At 30.1% G+C, this 13080-nt stretch overlaps 2 protein-coding genes across 6 annotated transcripts in view; both read right to left on the bottom strand.

Annotated features, from left to right (window-relative positions):
- LOC107448635 (dermonecrotic toxin LgSicTox-alphaIC1) overlaps positions 1-475 on the bottom strand; it is a 9681-nt gene extending 9206 nt beyond the window's left edge. The window contains exon 1 of the mRNA XM_016063908.4: positions 162-475. The gene's annotated coding sequence lies outside the window, so the exon portion shown is untranslated. The remainder of the gene's footprint in view (positions 1-161) is intronic.
- Positions 476-8045: 7570 nt separating this feature from the next.
- The window catches only part of LOC107448634 (dermonecrotic toxin LcsSicTox-betaIC1), a 34342-nt gene continuing 29307 nt past the window's right edge, over positions 8046-13080 (bottom strand). For all 5 annotated transcript variants that reach the window (XM_016063900.4, XM_043045831.2, XM_071182192.1 and 2 more), the window contains exon 3: positions 8046-10111. In XM_016063900.4, coding sequence (XP_015919386.1) covers positions 9641-10111 — 471 coding nt within the window. In that variant the 3' untranslated portion in view covers positions 8046-9640. The remainder of the gene's footprint in view (positions 10112-13080) is intronic.

The raw sequence follows: 13080 nt of genomic DNA, 5'->3' as shown, positions 1-13080 counted from the left end.
CCTGGGCAACATAGCAAGGCCCCGTCTCTACATATGTATTTTTTATATATATATAATTTTATTTCATTTGTATATTGTAATTTAAAACGTATTGTGCTATTTACTATTTTGCTTATTTATTTTAGATTCGTTAAAAAATTAAAAAATAAAATTTTACTTACCTTGATTTTCAAGTTTCAAGATATAAGACCCCAAAAAATTAAACACGAATTTTCGTAAAATTTTTTTTCTCCATAAATCACGAATAGTATGTATTTGGTTTAAAATAAATGAAATTCAGTTGTGCTTTTTCGTTTTTAATATTTTTTTTCCTCGCAATCTATGCTTTTTACAATATCTTTGATTTTTTTTATTTATTTAAAGACATGTAATTATCTACTCAAACGCTTCCAGGGAATCATAAGTAGTTTAGTTTTTTTCGTTCGTAAAAGCAGTTTTCTCTGTTGATATTGTTTATCCCATTTTCCTTGTTACTAAAATTGGGTGAAATTTAGTATGAAAATCTGTTTATCCGGAAGTTGGCTCCTTGCCTGGCATTGCCTCATGTATTATGTCATCTGTCTTTACTAGTATTTTTTCTCACTGCGAATTCTTGCCCCTCTTTATAGCTAAGTTTGAAAACTCAACAAACTGAACTTTTCTGTTCATTCTTTCATCTCCTGCTTTAATTTCTAAAAGTTTCAATTTATTGCTTATTGTATTAAATATGATTCAGTAAATAAAAAAAACGAAGCAAATAAAAATAAGAAACTTTTTACGCATTGTAGTTATAATAAAAAATTAACAATAATAAATAGAATTTTTTTTATCCAAAACCAAGAATACAATTTTTTTAATTTTTCTTTATTATGATTAAAAAGTATTAAGTTTCCAAACTACTTAAACCACTTTTATTCCCGTTTGCTTCATAAAATACAGTTAAATAAGTTAATATTATTTTGAAAATTTAGTTTACAAAAAGCAAAAGTATTCTACAGCAAATATAGTCCATTAATTATATTGCATTGGCATTACGAAAAATAAATGAATTATATTAATAAATACAAATGTAAATTGAACATTTTCGTTACGGTATAACCATGTATGATATTTGTTATTTCCCAGATGTACCTGTAACACCAGTGTTGTTTACCTTGTTAGAAAACTATTTTTTCTTCCCGTGTTTCGAAATTAGTTGTAAGCTTCATTTACAGATGGCGCTTGATAACTGGAAAAACGATAAACCATTGTTTTTTATTGCAAGTCAGTCTATTCTAATCAGAAATATGGGAAAGAACGCATGTTAATTCTGTCCTCAGATTATATCACGTTGTTTCTCGAATTGTTTGTAATTTTTAAAACATTGTCTTACAACTTTACTAAATTGACAGTGCTATCTGTGGAATAACTTTGCAAATAGTTTTAAAACTCAAAAAGAATAAAATATCTAGCTTCCTAATTAAAAGGCATGAAATCGTGCCTTTCTATTTCTTTCCGTTTTTGAAATCATGACAAATTTTTGAGACACCCAATAGAATAAAAATGAAAGCTTTCGGGGGAATAGAGTGTGTTGTTATTTTTATTGTTTATTTTTAGCAATACAATGAATGAAGGTGATAATAATAATTTGAAAGCAATCAAACCCATTGTTTTACCGTCTTTTTATAGATAAAAGTAACCAATTCAAACTGATTTAAACTTATTTATTTTTCCCCACGTGATGTTTGAAAATTTTTATATCGTCTATTTGTTGAGTATAAACGTGACAGGCACATTTCTCATCTGTTATCAAAATCTTTTTCTATGACATGTATCATTTTTCGATTTCAGAAACATATTTTACTAAGATCTGAATCTTCTCAAGAAAATGACTTGTACAAAGTAAAAGAATTACTCGAAATTTGCATAAAGATAACAGACAGAATATCGTGTCAACTATTTGGTGATAATATCGCAATAAATTATGCTTGTAGCATTCAAAAATGACTAATTCGCATTTTAATCAAACATGAAGTACAATGTAGCATTCAATAGACGATTAATTTGCATTGTAATCAAACATGAAGCTCTAGTAAAGATATGAATGCAAGAATTCACCCTCGCACGCACAAAATCAGGTTCATAAAAATCTAGTTCATTAAATAGTATTTATATTATTAGATGTTGTTTGGCAGGTAAACTTTAAAGTTTTTCTAGAAAAGAAATGGCACAAGCTATAATTAAAAAAAAAAAAAACATAGAAGGTGCCAGAGCTATCAGATTAATTTAGATTAGTTCAGATTCAATTTAGATCAGATTAAATTAGATTTCAGATTAGTAAATAGTAGCTCAAAAAATTAAATCTTCTTTTCTTTTTTCTTTTTTTTTATTTTAAGAAAAAATTATAATCAACTTGTTACACAGCATTTCAATATAGAAAAATTTAAATAATCAAAATCTAATATCTATCTTTGAAATTGAATTGAAAGCGTAAATCGATGATCTTTGAGAATTGCCTGTAAAAAACTCCAATCAAATTGTTGCTTTAAGTCTTCTGAAAAGGATAAAATAAATAGGTAAAGAACTTTTCAGGTAATTGCAATAATGGATAGTGCGCGAGTAGGAAACATATGTTCATATTAGGAACCATTACACCTAATTTTTAAAGCGCAAAATCAATGCCTATAGCCTAAACTCAATGGAAAAACTTTACTGACAGTTATTACAAGATGGACTAACAATAATAAAGACTTTTTTATTGTTGCAAAGCAGGCCTCAGGCTCATAGAGAGAGCGGTATTTAAGAGGCATTCGAGAGGCAGATTCCCATACTTTTGCATTGTTTTTATTATTATGCGTACATCACTTCTGCGCATCCTCATGCAATAGTATAGAAATTCGTAACCGGTGCACCATTTTCTTTCGGCTTTCTTCCTTAGTATGTGGCGTGCCTAATTCCGCAAACACTCTTCGTGCACCCAAACATTTGCTTTATAATATTTGATGGGGGCCGTATCTAACTATTTTTCTTAAGGACGCAGTGCACAATGGCTGATTGAATGGAATGTAAACAATAACGGTCTTCCTAAAACGGGAAAAAAAATTTAGAAAAATTCCTATGTATCCCTCCGCTTATGTTATGCTTACTAGGCGATGTGTGAACAGGCTTAAAATTCTAGGAAGTTTTATTAATGCTATTTATGTTTAAATTTACGCTTAATTTTACCATTCATAAAGGTTTACTGTAATTTAGAAATTCTAACTGGTTGTGAGCCTGATTCAAATTGAAAAAAATTTATATCAAAACTTAAATAAAGTGTTGCCATTGTTGAGTGTTATCCCTTATTTGGCTGCATTTGTGTAAAATATCACGGTTAGTTATTATTTAGGTAGTAGCTTGCAGGGTATAGCATGCTCGCGGAGTCTTCCAAATTCTTATGTTGTTTATTTTGTTGACATTAAAATTTACAAAGCGCATATTGTAAGCACTGGATGGCGCCCTTTTTCAAGCTTAGACGTAAAAACCAATCGGAAGAGCCCGGAAGTCTTACGCGCCATCTGTGAATAGCGCCATCTGTTACCAATAGCACCATCTGTGAAAAGCTTTACATGGTCAACCACGCATACCGATGCCGTTCTAAGCTGTATAGATGACCTCAGGACAGTGGTATTGGCGATCGAAATGCGCTGCAGGTGGCGTAGAGCAGAACTCTCTACCTATGGCAACACTTCGCATGCTTTCTCCCATTAGCGTGTGGAGAGTCATAGAGGAAGGAAGTACGTTAGTTTTCTCTCTTGATTTTCATATAGATTAAAGTCTTTTAACTTGGAAAACTGTATGGAACTGAAAACTACATAAAACATAGTTCTAAAGAAAAGCATCATAGAAATTTTAAAAAATATTTTTATTAATTAAAAAGCAAAAATATTGACAAAATGGAAAATATCGTAATGCATTCCTATACAGCTGAAAAGAGGAGGGAAGGGAGAAGGGCCAAAGGCATGAAACCAGTCTCTCCTCTGATGGCGTATTCGAGCATTGCGATCGCCAATTGCTTTCTTCATGGGTTTAATCTTGGGCATATATGGCAGTACTTTTACTTTCGTTACTTGTACCGCCGGTACAAGTAAAAAGTACGTACTTTTACTTGTACTTCGTTACTTTTTAAATTTAGTACTTTTACTTGTACTTTCGTTACTTTTTTAGGGAAAAAGTACAAGTATTTGTAACGGAAATATCGAATGAAATCGTTACTTTTTTCTAAAACTCGGTAAGCTTTCTAAAAAAAAAAGAAATTAAAATTAAAAAAAAATGCTTATGTTTTTTTAATTTATAAAATTAATGTGCAATATATATGCATTCACAGCTAACTTCGTGTTTAAATACCTTCTGTTTCAACTTATACTGCACATTCAATTATTTTTTACTAGCTCAAAGATCACAAAGCTATCTGAAACCCCGTGTTTGCTTTGTTTATGTTTGTGCTTTTAAAACGCGTTTCTAAAGAGTAAAACAATTTTAAATCAATGGTAATTTAAATAAATAAAAATAATAAACTAAAAATTAAAATCAATAGATAAAATTTCTTTTTCGTGCAAATCCATAAAAAGTTTGATATTAAAATTATATTTGATTTTAAAATTATATTATACGATTATATTATAAAATTATATTATAATATTCTTCCGAATTTAAAAATAAATTAATATCCATAACTTTCAAAATTAAAAATAATTAAATAAATAACAACAATTTTGCAAAAACATTAAAGAACATAAGAATATTATTCAATAAAATTTTAGGTTACTTTGAATTTTCGATTTCCTAGAAATGTACTTTTAAATCGTTACTTTTTTTGTTTTGTACTTGTACTTTTTACTCGTTACTTTTTAAAATAAGAACTTTTTACTTTTTACTCGTTACTTTTTTTAAAAGTACTTGTACTTTTACTCGTTACTTTTTAAAAGTAACGTTGCCATATATGATCTTGGGTGCTGGTTTCGATTTAGTAATTAGTTTCTTACAACGACTGTGTGGACAGTATTTTCTACACTAGGGGGCGCTGCAGACTCTTTACCACCTATATTTTCGGATTACTGTATCAGATGTATTTTGAGGTTATTTGGCTCAACGTGTTCATTGTGTGGAGTTTGTATTATATGTTAATTTGCTAAATGAACTTTGTCTCGGTACTCTAATTAAATACTAATATTAACGTATACACGGTGTACTGCTTGCAACAAGGACAAATAGTTAAAAACGAGTCAAAAAGAAGTCAAATCAGGAATGCCAAAAAACAAGTTATTTCTAAATGTAGCAATCATGTTGCCTTTTTTAAAATCAACTGTAAGTCTTGCAGTCCTTCTATGGCGTCATAACAGCTCAGAATAGAGTAAAACAATGCATTCGTACCATCAAGAGGAAGTTATAAACTCCTCTTATTGTACTACCATCTGCTGATAATAGAGAAAACCTCCGGCAGGAATGAGGTGAATAAGAAACTAAAGCAAATTTACACTTCTAACTCACCAGAATTTTAATAACGTCATCATCTTATGAAATACAGCAAAATTCAGATCAGAAACTGTATTATTTATTTCTTAATTGAAAACGAAAATATCTGTTTGAAAATATCGCCTCGCACAATGAACTGTACTAAGAAGCTGTGAGCTTTCTAACCGGATGTGGAGAAGGTAAAAAGCGCGAGATTTGTTTTCAGTTTACTTTGTATTAAATTGGAAATTTCTCTGTTATCAACCCCGTAAAGAAGCAGTAACCCATTTTACGCTTAAAACAGACCACGATTGCTTATCAGAACATTTATATAACATAAAAATTCTTCCCAGCAAAACATGCCCAATTTGTGACACAGGTGTATTAAACTCTGGTCACCTCTTGTTGTGCAAGGGACTAGCTAGTAACTCCCAGAAAAGTGGGAATGTCACTAAATTGTATTGGGACGCAAGAAATCTCATGAGTTGTCACTAACTTTACCTTTTTCATGTTAATGTCTAAAATTTTATATTGTTGAAATGTTTATTGATTCAAATGTTTATTGTTCTTTTTTGTTCACTTTACCTAAATTGTTGAATTGTTTCGTTGTTATTTTTCTGCTCCTTTATGATGCAGTGAGTTGTCAAATTTTCTGGATTGAATTCCTAATTACGCCATATGAAACACACACATTTGTATTAAAAACAGCATCCATTAGGAAACAATATTGCTTTAAAAAAATCACGACAAGGTTCTTTAACAGATAAAGAACTCACTTTAATTTCCTCAATACGGATTACTGAACAAAGCTGGATTACTATAAACAAAAAGGACACGTTTATGCATCGAATTTAGAAGGACAAGTACTGCTACGTGTAATACCGCTACGTTAGTTGCGATACTATATCTCATTCAATTGCAAAAATCGCTTATTGACTCTTTGTATTAACTCCCAATACTCCTTCACTTCATTTACACAGCTTTAAGCGTATATAGTGTCATCTATATTCAAAATCAGGAACTAAACAACAACATTGCCATATTTGGGGCATTTACCTTAATTAAGAAAAAGTTTCGTGAACCTGACATTTTATTAATTTCATTAATTTTTTTTTATTGAAAATTCGATTTTTTTTTTAAAAATTGATAACTCTGAAATTTTACGATCGATTTTATTCAAATTTTGTATTTTCTTATACAAAATTACATTCTTTGAAGTGATCTAAAAATTTTTAACCCTTAACAATTCAAAAAAAAAATTTGTGCTATCATTAAAAAAAAATTATAAACGATTATAATTAAATGTAATTATGTGCTTATCTTATCTTTGGATTAACGAATTTTAAAACTGTGTGCAAAAGTTTGCGATACGCTTTAGAAGCTATTGAAATATGGCGAAATATGGGCAAAGAGTAAAACTAACAATAAGAGATTCAAAATTTTGACCGCTCTTTTGACCAAATTATTAAGACCAAATTTCCTAGATAGTGTATATTTTAGGGTTTAAAAATCCAAATACGTCGGGGAAAAGATTTGTATCTGATTTCGTAGTTTAAAGTATCTCCTACACTAAATAATTAGCATATATAAGGTGAAACTCCCGAACTATTAAGATTGAGCCCTAGCACGTGAAAATCCAATCATTAGGGGTCAAAAGTTATTCATATTCGTTTTTTATTTCCCACTGTACCTATATTTTTTAATTTATATTTACCTATTTCTTTTAATATTTGTGTAGGCTCCTTTTTTCCAAATAATATTCCAAATTTAAGATTCCCAGTTGTTTTCAATTAACTTTCTTGTGTTTCCTTTCCGTCCCGTAGTGCGAAATTAGTATGTTTTTCTATTTCGCACCGTAATACAAAATAGAAAGAAAAAAAAGTTTCATTTTATTTTTAAACTCAAAACATAGGCGACAGCTGAATTATGCTTAACTTAACCCTTTGACCCAGATGAGGCACCAATGTCTCTTTTATCTCTTTTTTTTCCGGACGCTTAAATTACAAGCAATATATGTTTCGACATTATTTAATTATAAAAAACAGTCTAATAGTCCCTAAAAATCTGCTAAATTATCGGATATATATTTGTAATAAAATATAAAATCAAAAAAAGTTTCTTGGAGAAAAAACATATTTTTTTTTCTCATTTATGTTAAAAATTGTATCAATTGATTTTGTAAATTAAAGAAATTTCCATACTAAATAAATGTTTCTCTTAGAGCCAAATAATTGCAAATTTGAAAAGTAATTGCTTGGACGAGACAACGGTATTTCATGATGTATTTCATAACCATAAATTATTAAAATGCTAAGTATAATATTTTCCCCTTACTTTAACCTAATTAATAGAAGAAGAAAAAGTATGAGAAATATGATTAGTAACAATTCTGCGTCATAGGGTTAATCTTTAAACTTTGAGGTACGGTTATTAGTCTACATCGCTATAGAACACTCCAACACTAAACACTCTATAGAACACTATAGAACACTCCAACACTAAACACTCTATAGAACACTATAGAACACTCCACACTAAAACAATAAATTAGGCAATTTTAATACGTAAATAGTAAAACAAAAACAAGATCAAAATCTTTTTTTTAACAATTTTATTCGTGAAATGTGTAAAAAGAATACATAATGCAACTTGAAAAATTAAATACAACAAACATTTAAAAAGTGAAATTTTAACAGTATATAAATTTTTCGAGTTCAGAGTGATCTGCTAATAACAACAAATTGGTACCAAGGTTCAACAATTGGTAACAAACTGGTACAAGCATTATATTTTTCCAGTTATATTTTAGTTTCATGATTTTGAATAGAAAGTTTCTTAACAGTCAGAGCAAATAAATTAATCAAACACACGCATAGAGATGGAACATCCTTTGAAATTTTTTTTAACTCTGAAAGTAAATTCAATGTTGAACTAAAACAATATACTGAGAGCAAAATAAAAAACAGACTATCCTAAATAACTCTTGATTGAATGATCGGATTTTCCCATTTCAATCTTAATAGTTCGAGGGGGTGACATCAAATATGCTAATTAATTAGTGCAGACGATATTTTAAATTACGAAATCAGACAAAAAAACGTACTTTCTCTGTATAAACATACCTTTTTTTTCTATGGATTCAGATTTCTTATCCCAAAGTATAGGGGATAGCTGCAATCTGGCTGCAGATAGCTGCAAACAATAAAATTCGTTTATCCTATAGCTCCTAGTAAAGTACAACTTTTAGTAAATATTTATTATTTTTATTATTTTATTTAAAAACAGTCGAAGCTTTTTGACCTGTGAAGTATACAATTTTTGCATCATTTTAAAGAATGTAATTTTAAGTAGCAAAATACAAAAGCAAAATTGGTCGAATAGTTCCTGAGGTTGAATACATACTTTAAATTGTGTAAAAAATTATATACCTTGCAATTCAATTTTTTTTTACCGTCCTTAAATAAATAATAAGAAATAGTTACTAAAAGTTATATTTTGCATGGAATTATCTTTGGATAAACGAGTTTTGCAATTGAGTGCAAAATTTTTGCAATTCAATTAAAACTTCTCTAGTTATGGTGAAATACGTAAAAAGTAAAATTAATATTTAGGGGTTCAAACTTTGGACCACTCTCCTGACCAAACTATTGTGAGCCTATTTTCTAGATTGTTGCTACCCCTCCATCTAGAGGATCAAAAATCCGAATCCATCAAAAAAGGTACATTTATTCAGAAAAAATACGTTTTTGTGTCTGATTTCGTAACTTAAAATATAGTTTCCACAAATTAACTAGCATACATTAGGTCACACCCTCGAAGCTTTAAGTTTGAGTCCTAAAAAGTGAACATCCTATCATTAGATCAAAAGTTATTCAGGATGGTCCCTTTTTCTATTTTGCGCACTGTACAACAATCTTAATACGATGTGATGTCTTATAATGTATGATGGAATCGTGTCATTGATATTTTGACGAATTTGTTACTGATCAAAATGTTAATTATTTATGAATTTTGGGGAAAGTTTCTTTCTTTTTTACCAAAATAAATTTTAAAAATTTAAGGACATAAATTACCACCTATTCTCTTTATAAGAATAAGTATACGATTATATTTTAACGGGTTAAATTGCTGGCGAACCATATTGAGAACCCTGCTTTCAAAATCGAGAAGAATGTATTCTAAACTTAATTCAATTTCTAAAAGTAGAAAACGGATCGTCATACGGAGTAGCCAATCTGAAGTCATTTTTATAGTATGACTCTTGTAAAACTTCGATGACGTCTTCTGGGTCATTTGTTAAAATTGCGTCAACGGCTAAATTCAACGACAATCGGATTCGCAATTTGAGATCAATAGTCCAGTGATAGACTTTGCCGACAAAATCATTGTTTACAGAATTTCGCATTGACACTTCTCGTCTGAGTCGGCCATCTGGATAGAAAGCACTGATGCAGTTGGATTTACCATCTCCAAGCCAGACGTTGAGCTTGCCCCCAAACTCGTCGACAAACATTTTGCGAATGGCGAAAATGTCATCTTGACCACCGTCAAACCCAACGTCCTTCAATCGAGCCTCCTGTCCCCTCTCCTGGAATTCTTCGAGAACACCGTATATGACGTCTTTGTTGTCTATGGACTCGATGTATATGAGGACTTTTACCTGTTGAACATAAAATAAATTTAGTAGATATACTACATGTTTATAAATGATAACACATTTATGATAAAATAAAGCGTGTTTATTTGTTACAAGTCTACATCGTCTTCTTGGCCTGATTCGGATCGATAACTAGAATCGTTCAGTATTCGGACAGAATAATTTTTATTATTATTTTTTTATTACCATCGTTGAGAAGCCGACCCAATTTTTGGGATTACGACTGCTAATGTTCAACTCCGTAGCCCTGTAATTTTTGAACCAATCCAGACGACAAGGAAACTCCTCGATCAGTACCCATAGAGGTATTGATTTGTTATGGGAACATGGAGGACTTTGTGACTCGACAAATTTAGCGTGCATCAGTCATCCTTTACTACACGGAGAGTCTTCGGCCAGCAGGGATCAAACCCACGATCTCTTAGACATGGGTCAAGTGCCCTGCCGACTAGGCTATCCCTGCCCGGATTGAATAATTTGGATCACACAGTATTTCTATGACTTATTGCAGTTTTATAGGCATAATATTCTGTAATAACCACATTTGAACTATTTTTGGAAATCCTCAACTATTATTTAAACGATCAAAAAATTAAGTGGTTATCAAAACTTGACGAATCATCAACGAGAGAGGTGGATTTCAAAATTAACAAAACCTGTTTTCATTTGCAGAGGAAATTAAGAGGAGATGTTAGACACCATTAAAATTATTTAATGGTGTTTCGAGAAACTGTATATTATACGTTATATTATACGTACGTTACATTATATAAACATCTAAAGTTAACAATATTATTGAATTTGAGATGGTATTCAAACTTTACCTCAGTTTTTCCAAGGTTTAACCCTTTCGCGCCGACTGTCACAAATACGTGACAGCAAAAAACCGTATCAATCAGGGTAAGAAGATAAAACTGGTAATCAAAGTATTTCTTTAGCAGTTTATTTGTGGGCGGAGTTATAATTTTTCGATTTATTTAATTCACCATTACTTTGTTCAAAATAAAACTATTTAGTTATACTTTGAATAAACATTGATTATATATATGATCAAACTAACAATAATTAAAATAAAAGCAAAGTAAGTCTGTCAAATTAGTAACGACTACGTTTAAGTTACCGTTTTTTATTTAATTGCAACTTGATTCTGATTTTGTACGAATGTTTTTCTGAATCACCCGTCCCCAAGGGGTTAATAGATAACTTTAATTTTATTTTATTAGTTCTTGTCGAGTGTTTTCTTATCTAAATTTATAAACATTTAAAAGCATGAGTATCATATATACAAATAAGAAAATATAAGTATATATAAGAAACACGTAGTTTCATATACATTTAAAATACCCATTCGTTTCGGCTTTTTCGGTTAATATGTTCTGCAAAATTATTAACGTTGATTTGACTTGTCATAGCCTTACACATGAAACCAAATTTAAGTAATTTATAGAAACATGTTATAAAACTTATTTTTGATTGAATGAAGCTTTTAGCTAGCAAATCACTCAATTCATATAATATTTATCAAATCCTGCGGGAAAAAATTTTGGAATTTAATGCGTGAAGCGTAGATCGGAGAAAATTTTAAACTAGACGGGTACGTCATTACTTCCAACGTGTGTACAGTGCGCAAAAAAATAAATTGATCATCCTGAATAACTTTTGGTTTAATGCTCACGTTCTAGGACTCAATATTAATGATTCATGGGAGTGACCTCAAATATGCTAATTAAATAGTGCAAAACGATATTTCAAGTTACAAGATCAGACACTTAAACGTACTTTCTCTGAATAAACATACCTTTTTTTTCTATGAATTCTTATTTTCGACCTCAACAACACAGAAGGTAGCCGCAATGGAAAATGTTCTCCCAATAGTTTGATCAGGAGAGCAGTCCAAAGCTCCCCTTAATGTAAATTTTACTTTTTTGCGAATTTTTCCATACCTTGAGAAATTTTTAAGCGAACTGAAAACTTTTTTGCATACAATTATAAAATTCGTTTAGCCACAGACAATTCCACACAAAAAATAAATTTGCTGAGTATTTATTATTTTTCATTATTTTATTTAACAATAGTCGAAAAACTTTTGAAATCTAAGAAATACAGTTTTTTTACATCATTTTAAAGAAAGTAATTTTGAATGACAAAATACAAAATTTGAGCAAAACCGGTCGAATAGTTTCTGAGAAATCATATTATAAAAAAGACGTGTTTTCAGAAACTATTCAACCGATTTTGCTTAAATTTTGTATATTTCCATGTAAAAATACATTCTTTTAAATGATGTAAAAAAATTGGTAATCAGATTGGTTTTAAAATGATGTATTTGAGGTCCCCCCTTCGAATCATTAAAGTTGAGTCCTAGAACGTGAAGATCCGATCCTTGGATCGAAAGTTATTCATGGTGGTCCGTTTGTTTTTCTCTTTTTGTGCTCTGTACATTGTACACTGGTGCTCATCTGGGGAAAATTGCGAACTTGAATACGGTACGTACACACACACACAGATATATATATATATATATATATATATATATATATATTTATATGGAATAAAAGGCAGAATATCATGAAAAAATTTTTGAGCTCTAATTAAAAGTTTGATAAACCGATATGGTATCATTGTCATATATTTTTTCTACGAATGAAACCTAATTTATTATAATCTAAAACACTAAACATTTTGAAGAATACGTAAAATTATGAAGGCTGCATCAATTTTTTAAGCATTTCAGACTTTCATTCAGAACTTATTTTAATGTATTTCTTACCAATAATGAATAGAGTTTTTTCAGTTGAAACCATTCCGGCATTGAGTAATGAAATCGGACTGAGCGCTATTGTTTCCCAAACACTTCCTTCTATATCGTATGATATTATCGAATTAACTCCTGGAAAAAAATTGCATGTTCCTATTATACTTATACGTCACGTTATAAGAGAAAAAGAAATATAATTAAAATAGAAATTAAA

The sequence above is a fragment of the Parasteatoda tepidariorum genome, chromosome 6, assembly GCF_043381705.1.
Source record: "Parasteatoda tepidariorum isolate YZ-2023 chromosome 6, CAS_Ptep_4.0, whole genome shotgun sequence".
Lineage (NCBI taxonomy): Eukaryota > Metazoa > Arthropoda > Arachnida > Araneae > Theridiidae > Parasteatoda > Parasteatoda tepidariorum.
This window is presented reverse-complemented; position numbering and strand designations above follow the sequence as displayed.